Source organism: Haliotis asinina, chromosome 3 (genome assembly GCF_037392515.1).
Source record: "Haliotis asinina isolate JCU_RB_2024 chromosome 3, JCU_Hal_asi_v2, whole genome shotgun sequence".
In the NCBI taxonomy this organism is placed as follows: Eukaryota; Metazoa; Mollusca; class Gastropoda; order Lepetellida; family Haliotidae; genus Haliotis; species Haliotis asinina.
Window position 1 is genome coordinate 54435966 of NC_090282.1, and position 18297 is coordinate 54454262.

Sequence of the window (18297 nt, forward strand, 5' to 3'; positions counted from 1 at the left end):
CCAAACTTAGACTGAGGAGTGTTAAGATACCAACATTGCTTTTGCCCAGACGTAGATCATCATTTACTAAAACAGACTCTTGCCCGGAATTGTTTCGAAACTAGAACTGACAAAAACGAGAAATTGCTCGTTAAAATCCACTGCGTAAACTCGCTAACAATGCTTTTACGAGAGATAATGCAACGTCAGGCTAGCCGTCACCCTCCATCGACGCATAATCTAAACCCTCATAGTCACCACACGTGTAGGTGTGATTGTGCTGCCCTAATTATGTCACATGGCATATAACACAGCGCGACAGCTAGGGAGAAGTCCTCCCTTTTCATCAGTGTGTGTCCAGATTTGAACAGTGCCCCGGATAACTATGCACCTCAAAGGAAAGACAGCATTTCTCACAGGAGGTGCAGGGGGAATTGGCGTTGCATTTGCACGAGCGTTGTTGGATAAAGGCTGCAAGGTAAAATACTCCCAATGCATCAAAACATTAATTTATTTTTCGTCTCGTTAATTTTGTTCGTGGATGAGTTGAAGAGTTGAATATTTATAGACTACGGTGTGTACGAGTGAGTTTAGTTTTACGCTTTTAGCAATATTCTAGCAATATCACGACGGGGGACACCAGAAACGGACACACATTGTGCGCATGTGCGGAATCGAACCCGGGCCTTCGGCGTGACGAGCGACTGCTTTAGCCACTAGGTACCCCGCCGACCACGGCGTTTAAGAACATTCACAACACATTTAGAATCGCTAATGTTCACTTATATAGGTACTTTGAATAAACCAGAACATGAAGCCAGATGAAAGTGGACACATTCAAAAACCCTACCTCCTTTGTATTACATCTGACTATATACTCTTTGTTTCGCTGGCAATGGGATTCCTTACATTAACTACCTTCCTTGCAATCAGTCAATGTTTCCGACATATTTCCCAGTCTTATAATCAGTAGGGCGAGTCTGCTGTCAAACCGGTGCATGTGTGACATTGCAATCGACTTCAAACGTTTAGCCTAACCCACAAGCAAAACTCAATGACGCCCATAATTGCTTCTTTCACATATTTTACATCTGTACAAATATTATACTGTCTTCAACAAAGATATGCAATGCAGATTATGCAAATGTCGATTTTGTGTATTTATAAAGCATTCAATACAAATGTAACATTTCTTTTTTTATAACCATCATGGGAGACACCTGCTTCATAATTAGTGTTGTGCACACACGCAGTCACTTTACGCTCTATACAACCTTATAAGACTGGGCGAAAACTAAATCCGAAAGCACCTGCAAGTTGTGGCAATCAAGTCCTTTATGAATCTGAGTTATAAATTAGAAGCTGGAGAATGACTCAGTTGGAATGTTGAGGATGGCAACACATCGCTGGACAGGACGTTGGCGAGTCTCGTGTCCTTTCAAAACTGAACAAGAGCTACAACATATACAGCTCGTTTCACTTCTGATTTCCCTCTTAATTCAAACGTCAGTATCTTGCAATGGTCTTCATTCGAGTTATACAATGACATTCACTACCTGAAATCTCTTTTCTGAACACCCCTTGTCTAACCCAGGTCTGTATCACCGACGTCAACGCAGATGCTGGCAAGAAGCTGGAGACAGTGCTGAGGCGCAAGTATCACGATGACGTAGTGTTTATACAGTGTGACGTCACTAGTGCCAGCAACATGGAAGGTGAAGAATGCCATGAGACCCAGTAACCCACTCTCCGGAGCTTATGACTCAGCATAACATGTTCGCCCCAAAGAACTCTGGGTAGGACAGTGCTAGTAACCATGCTGCAGATATGCGCCAAGTCGGTGGTTTGTCCCCACTGCAGTGTCATACCAAAGTCTGGTAACTGGTACCCTCACTAGCGCTCCGCATTTAGGGAATGAAACTGGTCTCGTCATTTCATTTCAGCCACTGTATCATGTCCCCAAGTGAAGCACGTTAACATGCGAAATAGTATCTCAGTAGGTTGGCGCTCTAAAATTAACCATTTACGTAAATACCTGTTTCACCCCTCCCTTTATGATGTTCTTTATTCAGTGTGTATACTAGATACAAATACAATTTGACATGTACGTTTCCCCTGTGTGCATCCCCGAGCCTTCACATAACTTCCCTTACAGTTCTTTAATTATAATGATATGTAGTGAGAGCTGATATTGCGGTAAGTAGATATGGTGTTACTGTCACTGTGGACATGGTGCAGGCATGTGTGGTAGGGCAGTGGACGAGTGACAGTGTGGACATGGTGCAGGCATGTGTGGTAGGGCAGTGGACGAGTGACAGTGTGGACATGCTGCAGGCATGTGTGGTAGGGCAGTGGACGAGTGACAGTGTGGACATGCTGCAGGCATGTGTGGTAGGGCAGTGGACGAGTGACAGTGTGGACATGCTGCAGGCATGTGTGGTAGGGCAGTGGACGAGTGACAGTGTGGACATGCTGCAGGCATGTGTGGTAGGGCAGTGGACGAGTGACAGTGTGGACATGCTGCAGGCATGTGTGGTAGGGCAGTGGACGAGTGACAGTGTGGACATGCTGCAGGCATGTGTGGTAGGGCAGTGGACGAGTGACAGTGTGGACATGCTGCAGGCATGTGTGGTAGGGCAGTGGACGAGTGACAGTGTGGACATACTGCAGGCATGTGTGGTAGGGCAGTGGACGAGTGACAGTGTGGACATACTGCAGGCATGTGTGGTAGGGCAGTGGACGAGTGACAGTGTGGACATACTCCTGTATTGGCAATTCCCGTGACAAGTATCATGCAACATGGTCACTCCTATACTTCTGTGACATATTTTAAGCAGCAAATATTGTATTGTTCCATAGATAGCGTTAGGCAACAAGAACCATCTTACAGCATCTTCAGGTTTGACGTGACCGGGATCTGAACATCCAACGTTCTGCTTGCCAGACAAATGCTCTGCGCACTAAACATGGAGGGTGTGATGATTCGTAATTATAAATCGGGAAAAAAAACATGAAATATATATACACAACTACAATTTGAACAATAGAATCCGAATAATGACCATGGATTTAGTTGAACTCCGAGTCATCAACAAATCCAGGAGTCAACAATATTGTGACAAAGCATTTTTTACTACAACAATCCAAATCCATCGGTTAAATTGAGTTCAATATGTACAATATTCCAAAAACCAGAACATATGTGTTGAGCCCCACATATTTGAAATCCAAAGGCTGTGTTGAAACCAAAAGAATATCAGTTTCCAGATAATGTCTGAGATGAAATCAAGGTCAGAATCCGGATACCTGTATGTTTGATGTTTTATCAACACAGATGTTTTCAAGACTGCTGTGGCACGGTTCGGGGGTGTAGACATAATGCTGAACAACGCAGGCATCATGCATGAGGGGCGCTGGGAGGACATGATCAGCATCATGATGGTCAGTCATTTGTGTGGACACATAATGTAAGCAGAATGGAAGAGACAATTAGTTGTTATGCTTAGTCCCATCCAGTCATTGGAATTAGCATACAGTTGTACTTACAGCGCGGTACTGTGATCGGGACGGACTTAGCCATTGCTCATATGAGGAAGGATAAAGGGGGTAGAGGAGGGGTCGTAATCAACACAGCGTCTTGTGCAGGTGAGCCAAATGAACGATCACATTACATAAGACTTATATCACCACGAAGCTTACTACCAATCAGACAAAGGTCAATAGAAGGGTGGGTTTCTTGAGTCGATTTATTCATATTTAACGTTGGCATAGTGTGATATTCGTTTTTTCAAATACGCATTACACATAAATTTCACTGAACACGTCCATAATAGTTTTCCGTAATCAGGACTACAGATATGCGTTAACAAGAATAAACAATAGTGATATCATGTTGGGTTTCTCTACGTGTGCTGCAGGTATTTACGTGTATTTCACCACACCTGTCTACTGTGCTGCAAAATCTGGTGTCGTCGCTTACACACGAGCTTGGGCGGTAAGTTCCGTGCGAATATTGTTGTATGTTGATGTTCTGCCTGGCAGTAATAAATAGACAATGGTTATATGTGTCAACCTGGTTTGATCCACCATGTCTGGATTCATCCATGACATGTTCTCGTAATTCAGTCAAACTTCATCCAGTCTTGCAGCTTAACACTTCCAGATGGATAAACTGCTCTCTTCAGAACATCCCTGATCGAGAACAGCTCGGCCTACGGTTCGCCTGCATATGTCCAAAGCCAGTGGATACTCCCTTGATGGATGTCACACAGGAGAGCGTGAATTACTATCAATATGAGTATGAGGCATGTCAACAGCAGGGGAAAATGAAGTAAGCTTCTACCTCACCATCCTGCCTCATGACTTCACCAACCTGCATCATCACCTCGCCATCCTTTATCATCACTTCACCAGCCTGTATCATCACTCTGCCAACCTTTACCATCACCTCCATACCATGTACAATCACTTCACCAGTCTGTATCATCAGCTCACCAGCCTGTATTATCACAAATCAGCATTATCAAACCACCAGCCTGTTTCATCATTTCATCAACCCATTACATCACCTCACCAACTTAAACTATCACTTCACCAACATGTATTACAACCTCAACAATCTGTTTAATCACATCACCAACCCCTATTAGCACCTCACCAACCTGTATCAGCACCTCACCAACCTGCATCATTAACTCACCAACCTATATCACTTCACCAGCATTTATCATCACTCAACCAATCTGTATCATCACCTCACCTACCTGCAGCATCACCTCACCAACCTGCAGCATCACCTCAACAACATGTATCATCACCTCACCAACCTATATCACTTCACCTATATCACTTCACCGCATTTATCATCACCTCACCAACCTGTTAGCACCTCACCAATGTGTATCAGCACCTCACCAACCTAAATCACTTCACCAGCATTTATCATCACCTCAACAACATGTATCATCACCTCACCAACCTATATCAATTCAGCAGCATTCATCATCACCTCACCAACCTGCATCATTAACTCACCAACCTACATCAATTCACCAGCATTTATCATCACTTAACCAACCTGTATCATGACCTCACCAACCTGCAGCATCACCTCACCAACCTGTATTATCACCTCACAAGCTTATATCACTTTACCTCCATGTGTCATCACTTCACCAACCTATATCACTTCACCTGTATGTGTCATCACCTTACCAACCTGAATCATCACCTCATCAACATGCACCATCACTTTAACAGCATGTATCATCACCTCACCAATCAATATCACTTCACCAGCATGTATCATCACCTCAACAACATGTATCATCACCTCACCAACCTATATCAATTCACAAGCATTTATCATCACCTCACCAACCCGTTTCATTACCTCACCAACCTGCATCATTAACTCACCAAACTACATCACTTCACCAGCATTTATCATCACTTAACCAACCTGTATCATCACCTCACCAACCTGTATTATCATTTCACCAGCCTATATCACTTCACCTCCATGTGTCATCACCTCACCAACCTGTATCATCACTTCACCAATCCATTATATCACCCTGCCAATCTGCATCATCACCTCACCAACCTACAATCACTTCACCTGTATGGGTCATCATCTCACCAACCTGATTCATCACCTCACCAACATGCACCATCACTTCACCAGCATGTATCATCACCTCACCAACCAATATCACTTCACCAGCATCTATCATCACCTCACCAACCTGTATCATTAACTCACCAAAATGTATCATCAACTCACAAACCTGTATCACTTCACCAGCACCTATGATCACCTCACCAGTCTGTATCATTACCTAACCAACCTGTATCATCACCTCACCAACCTATATCACTTTACCTGCATGTATCATCACCTCACCAACCTATATCACTTTACCTGCATGTATCATCACCTCACCAACCAGCATCATCACAGCACCAACCTGTATTATTACTTCAACAACCTGTGTCATCACCTCATCAACCTTTATCACCTCACCAACCTGTATCATCACCTCACTAACCTGCATCATCACTTCCCAAAACTGTATCATTATCTCAACACTAATCATGTTTGCTCAATCTGCTTCTGTTGCCAGGACGGAGACTATAGCTGAAGGTCTTGTGGGCCTCCTCGAAGATGACGGCAGTAATGGAGCTATCCTCTACATCTCCAAAGATGAGGGCTTTGCCAGAAAGAAGATATTGGTTGTCAATGAGTCAGACTTGAAGCATGCCTAGAGGCTTCACTTCAAAGGATAGGGGTATAGCTATTCCTACCTGTCTAAGTAAGACATCATAAACAGGTCTTGGTTTTCAAAAGATTTTAAACAGAAAAAAGTGCATGAGTAACCAATTCATTCAACATACAGAGAAAACCATGATAGGTATTTGTATGTAACAATAAAGTGTTGTGTCTGTCACTATGATTCAGAGTATGTTGTCTTGACTACATGTCAGTATTCTTTACTAGCCTCATGTATTCCTGAGTGGCAATAACAATCTCTGCAAAAGTTTGTATTTCAGACATCACTGATTACAATGTGAAGACTTATAGCAGAAAGTGCATGGTGTTGGGAGAAAGTGACAAAGCAGGTCATCACCAGGTTAAATCTGGAATCTGAACCCACACGTTTATTCACACTTGGCTTCTGGCACGTGTTACCTTATGAAACAATTATGTTGTTTTCATATTCTCAGCAACAACCCTACAGATTGTTGGACAACAATTCCCCACAATAATAATTACTTACTTGTTGTCATTCTTGTATCAACCTTCACCCCAAAATAATACAAAATGAAAACCCATTCACCTGTGTATTTGTTATCACACATAACTAGTGGCATAAGAGGCATAAACAGTGGAAAGTCAGCTGAGATTATATGACAAAGCTTCCCATTTGGTATTTCTGGTAATAAATCCAGAACTGGCAAATGTACTGCCTGTTAAGTAAAATCTGTGTAGAAGCACAGACAGACAGGAATAATCTTGCAATATAGACTTGTCAAAAGTTAGCGTCTGTATGGATAATGTCTGATACATCCCTGACACTAGGGTCACTGCCTCATAGTCTTCATAGCAGATGCTTGAGTGGCATTCTAAAAGATGCTACGTCATACGGTTGGATGCTATGTCATATGTTGGATGCTATGTCATATGTTGGATGCTATGTCATACGGTTGGATGCTATGTCATATGTTGGATGCTATGTCATATGGTTGGATGCTATGTCATATGTTGGATGCTATGTCATATGTTGGATGCTATGTCATATGGTTGGATGCTATGTCATACGGTTGGATGCTATGTCATATGTTGGATGCTATGTCATATGTTGTAGCAAAGAATAAAAGATTTAAAACGAAATCCAGAAAGTTGTGAATGTTCAGTATTCATGTTACTTTTGTCAAATTGCTGTTATACTTGTATTTTGTTTCCGTTCATTTGTTGCAGCATTGAACAGTATTATTCCACTTCAATCAGTCATTGTGGGAAGATCTTCAGTGTGAGACAAACAACATTACATTGTCATTTTCACAAGCCTTCTTGTTGTGGGTGTATCTGTTCAAAATATTATATACTTTGTGTATTGATAAATTGCCTAGTTATCACAATCATTTCACAAATTCCCTAAATTGTTAGACTAAAATAAAGTTCTCGAGTGCATAAAAAACACTGTAACAGATGACTTATGCCAGGATTATATGCCAGAAATACAGAGGTAGACTTATTTTGCAGTTCATATGTAAAAATAAATGAACTTAAGGAGTCGTGAAAATGACTACATTTCATAATTAATTCCAAAAACAAGATGCTCTGATTAAAGATCAAAGGCGCAGACATCAGCTGATAATGTACAGTTTTTGTATAACTTCAAAATGTATTGCTGTCACTGCCCCAGTATGGCTGTCTCGGTGACATTCAGCAACACATGCACTGCCCCAGTATGGCTGTCTCGGTGACATTCAGCGACACATTCACTGCACCAGTACAGCTGACAAGGTGATATTCAGTGACACATGCACTGCCCGAGTATGGCTGTCTCAGTGACATTCAGCGACACATTCACTATCCCAGTACAGCTGTCTAGGTGACATTCAGTGACACATGCACTGCACCAGTATGGTTGTCTAGGTGACATTGACACATGCACTGCACCAGTATGGTTGTCTAGGTGACATTGACACATGCACTGCACCAGTATGGCTGTCTAAGTGACATTCAGCGACACATGCACTGCACCAGTATGGTTGTCTAGGTGACATTGACACATGCACTGCACCAGTATGGTTGTCTAGGTGACATTGACACATGCACTGCACCAGTATGGTTGTCTAGGTGACATTGACACATGCACTGCACCAGTATGGTTGTCTAGGTGACATTCAGCGACACATGCACTGCACCAGTATGGTTGTCTAAGTGACATTCAGCCACACATGCACTGCACCAGTATGGTTGTCTTGGTGACATTCAGCCACACATGCACTGCACCAGTATGGTTGTCTTGGTGACATTCAGCCACACATGCACTGCACCTGTATGGTTGTCTAGGTGACATTAAGCGACACATGCACTGCACCAGTATGGTTGTCTAGGTGACATTCAGCCACACATGCACTGCACCAGTATGGTTGTCTAGGTGACATTCAGCCACACATGCACTGCACCAGTATGGTTGTCTAGGTGACATTCAGCCACACATGCACTGCACCAGTATGGTTGTCTAGGTGACATTCAGCCACACATGCACCACCCTAAGGTGGCAAGTCAGGAGTGTGCACTGCTGTCATGTCAGATAACTTCATTTTGCATCCTTCCTGTTTACACAACACACAGACAAGCATTGCTAGCAAGCCTAACATTGCATAAGTAGTATTTATGATCAAAGTCAAAGAGATAAACAATCACTGAATACTGTTCACATTTACAAAATTTGCCTATAAAACTCTCAACAAGAAAGTGAATATTACAACTGTATGCCCAGCATTAGCATGTGTGTGTAAATTGTCACAGTCACAAATCACAAAGTAAAAGTCATAGAGATACGTCCATGAACATGAACTGAAAGATGCGTATCAATTTCAGAACACATTTTAATTTTATTCAGCTCTATGTGATCAGCATACACATAATGTACATGTTTCTTAATGTAACAAACACTGAAACTGATATATATCCAAAGTACAATGTACATAGATACTGTGTACAAAAAACAAACTATTAATGACATATAAGCAGTGTACATGTAACAAGCACAACACAAGGCTAAAAGTTAATAATAATATATTGATGATAAACATTCCAATTTAACTCATGCGGTTTTACTTGCAGTGTTAACAATTTTATTAATTTTAGATTTGAGATGAACTGAGGCAGACCTGTACCAACAATGAAAGGAAAAGGTGAAAATACTCTGAATAATGGGTTAACATTAAAACATCTGAGTATATGTGTGAGATGAAAACATTACTGACACTTGTTGTATACAGCTTGATTATTTGAGTTCCAGTTCAGCTTAGAGTCAGTGAAGGTTTCCCGATTCTTATGCTCTAACAGGGTATCAACACAATCACCACTGATTATCAGTGGAAGCATTTCTGTGGGCAGTGACTCCAACAAATCAGTTACCATAGAGTAACCATAGAGCATACTTCTGGCATGCAGGAGGGTTTTTACAGTTAACCCTTAATGGCTGACAGGGCATACTTATGGGATGGTGATCCTGATGGACGATGGGACATCTTTGGGTTTAGGCTTGGAAGTAACCATTGAGTGAGATGAAGGTGTCCTTCAGATGGTTCAGTTCGTTGTTGAAGGTATCACAATGGCAAATTGCATTTACACATCAGGTGAGGGAGATGATGATGGTCAGTTTTATTTGGGAGACTGTGGCAACTGTAATGGATGTACTGGTCTGTACATAGAATTGCAGTAAACAGAGGTTCTTAGTCAATTTTCTGCAGTATGGAGGTACATGTCTAGGAAGGGAAGGTGTTGGTTTGTTCCTGTCTCCATGGACAACTGGATTCATGGCGCTGAGCACTGAGGTGATTAAGTATATCAGTACCAACAGAGGGGTTTGAACGGTGCTATGGAGAGGGCTGATATTTCGGAGAATTTCATGAATATTTCAGTGATGAGTGGAGATGCATCATGTAGGAAGTCACCAAAGTCCTATCTAGGAACAATAACAACTGGCATCAAAGGAAGCTGTAAGAGGCCATGGACTTCTGGATATCCCAACCAGCAAGTAATGTAAAATTTCAGAATACAGAAACTTATGATATGAAATAAAACATTGATATATGACCATAACAACAATTAAACAACAGTTCTCTTAGATGCACACATCATGTACAATGTGCAAGTATGGTTTAAACATATTTTTAGTCCTTGAGAACCTGGTTTGGTAAACAAGCAGAACTTATATCAATACCTCATCGGTACATACATCACTGAAACAAAATACACAAGAACTGGATACAATTATATCTTTGTGTTGTAGGTGCTTATAAACCTTGAGCTTGCAGCTACACTTCATCTACTGATTGCATATAATTATCTACAATAATTTATCAATATACCAATTAGATTTTAAAATATATTGAGGCAGGGACGTTTTCATGTTTTTACTGACATTGTAGTTCATCGGGTGTATTACGTATAACAGAGTTTGGAGATTGTGGCCATTTACATAGAAGTAGAAAATATTTCAAATAGTAGTGTATAAATTTCATGTAAAAAGATAACGTATAGTATCTTCACTGTGGTATCCACAAGCGCATCCAGGGTTGTTAGAAAGGTGTCTATTTAGTTTATCCGCATTCAAATCACTACAGACGAGCTTACGTCCACAGTGTACGATCTGACAGAATTGACTGCCATAATTTATATCTAGATAATTAACTGATTCATCATTTTTAAGCAAAAATTTGAATTCACAAACTGAGTTAGCAAATATTAAGTTGTCAGGTAGTGAATTCCAAATTTTGATTGTGTCAGGTAGGAATGACTTCTCATACATTTTAGTCCTATATTTCATTGTTTGTAAACTTAATTTACAACACAGATTATACTGACTGTTTTCAGAAACACATTTAGGGACAAGGTAACTGAGGTAGTCAGTTGCAAGATCATTATTCATTTTGTAAAAATTTATTTGTTTAATGTCGTATCTTCTTTCTTTTAATGGTTTAGACTTTGTTTTTATAGATAACCAATGGTGACCAGTGCCATGAACTGTGTCGCATATTGTACGAAGTCGATCTAGATGGAACCGTTCAAGAATAAGGGACTGATCATTTGTACAATTATCCCAGATGTGACAACAATAGTCAAATATCAGCATCACAAATGATTTGTACATGGTTTTTAGCATTTTTCTGGAGAGGTGATACTTAAAACTTTGATGACAGTTTATCAAGGGGCTAACTTTCTAACAATATGATTTGTGCCAATTGCCTTACTGTTATCACAAAAAATAGCTCTGACCTCTTTTCCTTCATCAAGTACTTTCGCTATAAAATCATACAAATAAGTTAACTGTTTAACAGTAGAATCACCTGGCATATTGCCCTTGGTTAAAATACCATTGTCTCTAAAATAGTTAAATACATGTTTAAAAACACATTTTTCTAAAACTTAAGACAAACAACCTGTGAATGTGACCAGTCTGTTACGTTCATTTACACTATTTCTTTTATGGAGAGGCATAGCTGACACTTCCTTCCAGATGGCTGGAAATGTGAATTTCTGGAGGGACAAATTAAATAATTTTGTTAACAGAGGAGCTAGACTTTTTGACATGTATTTCAGAAATCTATTTCCTATTCCTTCGGTCCTGTAGCTTTTGACAGATCAAGAGAGACTAGAATATCTTGAACTTCATCAGTTGTAAGACTGACAACATTTAGTGACTCTGTAGTAAGTTCAAAGTGACACTTAGGGGGTCGTAAATCTGGATTTTCTATTGTAGACTGGCTTACAAAGAAATCATTTAAAACATTTGCAATTTCTTCTGGGTCGTCGTAAATGATGTCATTTAATATGACTGGTGGAAAGTATTTACTTTCAGACACTGTTTCATCAAACACCACCATGTTTTTGTGCCCACCAAAGAATTTATCCTATCATCTATTCTTGACTCGCATTTTCTTTTATTAACCTGACAACTTTGTTTCTGACTAATCAGAAATTGGACCAATCAGAACAATGGTTCCGAGTTTTAGCCTTTTTATGAAGACAATTTTGCTTCCACATTGCAAGTATAAGTTCTGGACCTTGGCTACTGTGTAAAAATATCTGGTATCAGAGTTCTATCATGGAATAATAATTTATACAAAAATTCATTTATTATCACTACAAGCATTATACATTAGGATTCAGATATTAAGAAAATATACATATAGTATATTAATTTCATCATGATCAGTAGTAGCTTAGAGGAAGACACCAGCTTAAAGCAAGAACTAATTTCATAGATCTACAACTCCACAAGGGTTTAAAATTACAAGTGCATTGTTTAAAGATGTTTGTACATAAATCCTAGCCTGAGATATTCAAAATGCTACGGTTAGACAAACAGTTCATTCTAGACAGTTTAATGAGCTTCCTTGAAGAAAACATATCATTAGTACAACAGTGTGACAACATTTTTAATTAAGGTCATTAAGCCATGGCCCAGTGAAGCACATCTATTGTAATCCAAGCTATTATAATTGACACATCAAAACAGGTTTGGATAGAACTAGCCCAAGCATACAGTAAATGTGCCAGCAGGATTAATGCCACTTAAGATAGGATTAATAGGATTAAGAGCACTCCCCTCTGTCTGGTTATTCCATTAGGTCACACCCCACTCTGTACATTCAGTATTTCATTGGCTATTATAGGGCACACCCATTTTGTATCTTTTAACGAGCCACAACCTTTTTATTGTTTCAAGTTTAGTTAAATAGTCTCCAATTCCATTTGTGGCTCAGAAGGGTTTAGACTTCCAACTCAGACCAACTCTAGCCCTCAGCCCAGAGGGTTGTACCGACTCTCTGCGGCCACCCTTGTTATTCTATTTCTTGTTAATAAAATTGTCAACAGCTTCTTGTGACTTCGGACTCTTTGCTGAGTTAATTCCCCCAAGCAGACCAGCACGCCAGTTAGATGAGGGATTTGACTGGTACCCTCGTTTGGACCTGAGACCCTTATCATAATAAGTTGGCGGAGAATCAACGATTTTCGGAACCTCGGAGTCCAGGAACTAACTACAAGAACATATGGAATAACAAGCGACTGCATCCACCTCTAATCTCAGCACTGGACTAAGGACCACCAACTCCTGTAAAGACACCAAGCAAGGAAGAAAAAGTCTTCAAAAATTGTAAGTACAAGTTTACATTGTTGATTTCTTGTCTTTCTTTATTATAGTACGGTACATACTATAAGGTGTCATGGCCAATATGGAGTCTGATATGGAATGTAACTTTAGCAGTGAAATTCCAACTGTGTCCTTAGTAACGCCCCTTGCCAAAAGTGTAATTCAGGTTACATTTGGCACTGAAACAACAACTTGTTTAATAGACACAGGGGCATCGATTTGCTGCATTTCGTCCATTTTTTTAAACAAAGCCTTCAACAACCCTGTAGTTGAAAACTCATCCTTTCCACACATTCGAGGTGTTGGCGGTGAATTGCACAAAGTGTTGGGTTCAGTTTTGTTAGATTTTGTCATTCAAGATCAGGAATTTTCACAACGATTCTACGTCCTGCCCTCATTACCACAGTCAGTCCTGCTGGGTGAAAACTTCCTCAATGACAACGATGCAGTCATAGACTATAGCTGCCATTCCCTCATAATAGGCAACAGTACTTCAGATAGGCAGTATATTAATTTCATTGCCACTTCAGATCAAGAAATTTGTGGATTAGTGAAAACAATAGATCAAATTTATATCCCTCCTCAGAGTGAAATTCATTTCAAGGTAAGACTGCCTCACGCCAAAGATGATTCTCTTGTACTCATTGAACCAATTGTTTCCCTCACTGCTCATTCTGAAGTAGCAGGTGGTAAGACCCTCTCGAAAGCTCATAGGAAAACTGCTACATTCAGGCTTATGAATCCTTCCCAAGAAGAAAAGGTTTTAGACAAAGGTACAGTTGTAGGCAAATTTAGTTACATTGACAGCCACTCCGTCTTTGAAATTGACAGTGACCAGCCATTTGTAAATACAGTTAACACTGACAATATGAAAACTAACAATGACTCTAGGGATTATGTCAAAATCGCTCAAGATTTAGGATTTAACTTGACCAAGACACAACTGACAGCTGACCAACAGCAAAGACTTCTCAGATTTTTAGGACAAAATAGAGACATATTCTCCACAAGCCTTGCTGATTTAGGAAAGACTGACATGCACAAGCATGTTATTGACACGGGCAACCATCCCCCAGTTAAGTGTAGGCCTTATCGTCAATCGCCCCATCTCCAAAGAGTCACTGAAGAACTGGTAGAAGATTTTCTCAAATATGATTTAATTGAGGAATCCACTTCAATGTATTCAGCCCCCATTATCTTAGTTAAAAAGCGTGACGGCTCATACAGGTTTGTTTGTGACTATAGGAAATTGAACTCTGTCACCTTACCAATGTCATGGCCACTTCCTGTTTTTGACGATGTTGTTGATCACATCGGCAATGGCCAAGCCACAATTTTCTCCACTTTAGATCTTGCCAACGGTTTTTTCCAAGTGCCATTACATGAAGATTCAAAGCATAAAACTGCTTTTGTCACCCATCAAGGTCTATATCAATTCAAACGTTTGCCACAGGGTTTATCTAATTCTCCACTTTGCTTTCAGCAACTCATGAGCAAAGTGCTAAGGACATTGCTTTTTAAAGTTGCACTGATCTACATTGATGATTTGATAATTTACAGCAAAAACTTTGAGGAGCATCTCCAACATTTGGAGCAAGTCTTCTATTATCTAAAACAGGCAAATTTAACACTGAAGCCATCAAAATGCAATTTTGCAACAGACAAGGTTTCATTTCTCGGTCATGTTTTATCATGTGGAGGTGTCCAAGTCGATGACAAAAAGGTCGAAGCCATTAAAACCTTCCCAGTGCCCAAATCACAGAAACAGGTTCGTTCATTTTTAGGTCTTACAAACTTTTACAGAAAGTATGTGAAAGATTATGCTCAAATTGCATTGCCATTGAATGCGCTGTTAAAAAAGCATTCAGAGGCAGAAACTGGAAAGAAACCAAAGTTCCAGTGGTCACTTGAGTGTGATCAGGCATTCAACACACTCAAACATGCCATGTGTAACACACCTGTACTGGCTTATCCAGACTTTGACAAAGAATTTTTCCTCGCAACTGATGCCAGCGATATGAGCATAGGGTTTGTATTGAGCCAAAAAGATCAGAAGAACAATGAACATCCTATAGCTTTTGGTGGAAGAGCTCTTCATGGCAGCGAAAAGAACTGGAGCATTACAGAAAAAGAAGGCCTAGCTTTGGTTGAAGCAATCAGATCATTTCGTCCATACCTTGCGAATTCCAAATTCACTGTCTACACAGACCACATTGCTTTAAAATGGCTAAAATCCATCAAGGATGCCACAGGTAGGTTAGGTCGATGGTCATTAGAACTGTCTACCTATACTTTTGATATTGTTCACCGCAGCGGCAAAGCCAACGGGAATGCTGATGCTCTCTCACGCAGGGAATATGAGCAAAATATTAACTGTCAGGATCAAACAGAAGCAGATGCGGAGAAAACGGTTTTTACAGTAACGTCACTCAGGCAAAATGTTTCAGCAAGACCACATTTACCCTCACAGGTCACCCACTCCACTCAGACTGAGGACGATTGCATAGCAAGTATCAAACATCTGGTTTCGGAATCACAGACAACTCATTGGTCTGTCACCTTTGAATATGAAGAGGACTACCAAGCAGTACCAGCAAACGTTGTTGCAGCCTTACATGCCACAATGGTTGAGGCAAACATTACTGCTCATCCTAATTTACGTCACCTACAAAGGATTTGTCCAGATTTTACACAGATTTTCGACTACAAAGAAGATGATGTCCTTCCAGAAGATGAAAAGGAGCGCCAAAAGATCCTTATTGAAGCCACTACATTTGAAATTGATAAAGGAATTTTATACAGATTTGTCCCACAGAGACAGAAGGGCCATGCAGACAAATTTATTAAACAACTAGCAGTTCCAAGAACTCTCAGGAATCAGGTCCTGAGATCATACCACGATTCTGAATTTGGTGGTTGTCACCATGGGAAGGAAAGGATGCACAACACCATGAGACCCAAATACTACTGGCCAAAGATGTACAGCGATATCGCAACGTATGTCCAGACATGTGAGGTATGTCAACAAACCAAGAGGCACTACCACAGCAAGAAGGCACCCCTACGCCCACTACCTGTGTCCCCTCAGGACTCAAGAAGCCACAGAGGTAGCAGATGTTCTCGTGAGAGAAATATTTTGTCGGTATGGTGCTCCAAGGACCTTAATTTCAGACAGAGGTCAGAACTTCATGTCAAAATTAATCAAAGCTATTTGTGAACTTTTGGCTATCAAATACTCTCATACAAGCCCATACCATCCGCAAACAAATAGCTGTGTAGAAAGGCTCAATTCCTACATCAATCAATCACTAAGAGCCTACTGTAACAAAACTCAAACTGATTGGCCCCGGTTTCTCCCAGGCATCATGATGGCCTATCGGATGGCCCCAAATTCCTCAACTCAAAAGTCCCCTTTCATTATGCTTTTCGGCCGCGAAATGAGAGCTCCACAAGATGTTTCACTAATTCCAAAGGAAAATCTAGGCCACAATAACATAAGCTATCTTTCAAATTTGCTTGAGGAGCTAGAAATTACAAGAAATATTGCAGCTGAAAACACTGCTCGAGCAAAGGAGATGTACTCTGAGCAATACAATCGTAAGGCTAAAGAGCCAGATTTCTCACCAGGCCAAAGGGTTTGGCTATACTGTCAAAAAGTAGAAAAAGGCCTTTGCAACAAATTAACAAAAAAGTGGTATGGCAGTTATTACATCATCCATTCAGGTCCAAATTTCACCTACAAACTACGCCGAAGTTCTGACGACAAATTACACAAACCATTGGTCCATGCCAACCGTCTGAAACCATATTTCGATCCAGCTGATCGTCCACAATATCCTCCAGAACCATACCTCAACAACAACAACAACCTGGATTCAGGGGTCATAGATGACAATGAACAACAAATCAATGACCCACAACTTGACAGCACCAATGCACAGTCAACAAGTTCAACCAAAGACCAACCACCTGTACAACCAAAAGTTAAAAAAGCCAATTCAAAAAACAATGCTGGTACTCCAAGAACTTCATCCAAGAAGAAGAAAGGTATCCAGGAAAGCTTAGCAGGACCCAGTACAACAGCTACAAACCGGAAACAGAGCGCCCCAGGTCCAAGTAATCCCACCAAGGAGAAAGAAAATACAAACAAAGGAAAACGAGGAGTTAGCGGTAAACATCATCAGCCGAAATCAAGGCCACAACCAGATTCAAGTCAAGTTCAACATCCATCCCATCAACCAACGTCAAGCAATGACACCAAGGTTTTCAATCCTAATGACATTCACACAGTTCTTACTTCCAAAAGAGCAAACGGCAAAATGTACTACAGAGTGAAATGGAAGGATCCAGAAAGAGGAAACACGTGGGAATATGGCAGCAGCATACCAGACTCAATTCGGAGAGAATTTCATGTCAAGAGAAACATGTCAGGTAAACGTCGAAAACGACCACTTAAGAATCACAAGTTTTTCAGCCACAGAGAATCACCACAAGACAATCCGTCAATCCATGTGTTGTCAAAGAATTTCAAACAACAATCAATCATTACTGACCCAGTTTTGGACGTTGAACCATATCCAATATAACCTTTACACCTACGAGAAATCAATGAAGAAATAAAGAGAGTTGTGGGCATTGAAATAGTTCAAGGAGACTGCTATGTCAAAGTCTCATATAGCTATGATAAAAATGATCATAACTACCAAACACGATATTTTGAAACTGTTCCTCTCCACCTCATACAGGATTACATCAACGAGAGCTGGGTGGATCTCTATAAATGGTTTAAGACTGACACCCCACAGGATCATGAAATTCCTGGGGAATTACCCATCTATAAATCCAGACGCTGTATGCACTAGATGACGACAACAGCGTTGTTGATTCTTTTGAATACCGTGCAGTAAGCTCGAGTTAC

The 18297-nt window shown here is 40.5% G+C and overlaps 1 protein-coding gene across 1 annotated transcript; it reads left to right on the plus strand.

Annotated features, from left to right (window-relative positions):
- Positions 1-316: 316 nt before the first annotated feature.
- Positions 317-7372, plus strand: LOC137278173 (15-hydroxyprostaglandin dehydrogenase [NAD(+)]-like). The gene is made up of 7 exons (XM_067810359.1): positions 317-457; positions 1574-1694; positions 3314-3420; positions 3528-3624; positions 3897-3973; positions 4164-4309; positions 6105-7372. Exons 1-7 carry the CDS (start codon positions 365-367, stop codon positions 6244-6246), a joined length of 783 nt encoding a protein of 260 aa, XP_067666460.1. The 5' UTR covers positions 317-364; the 3' UTR covers positions 6247-7372.
- Positions 7373-18297: the final 10925 nt, after the last annotated feature.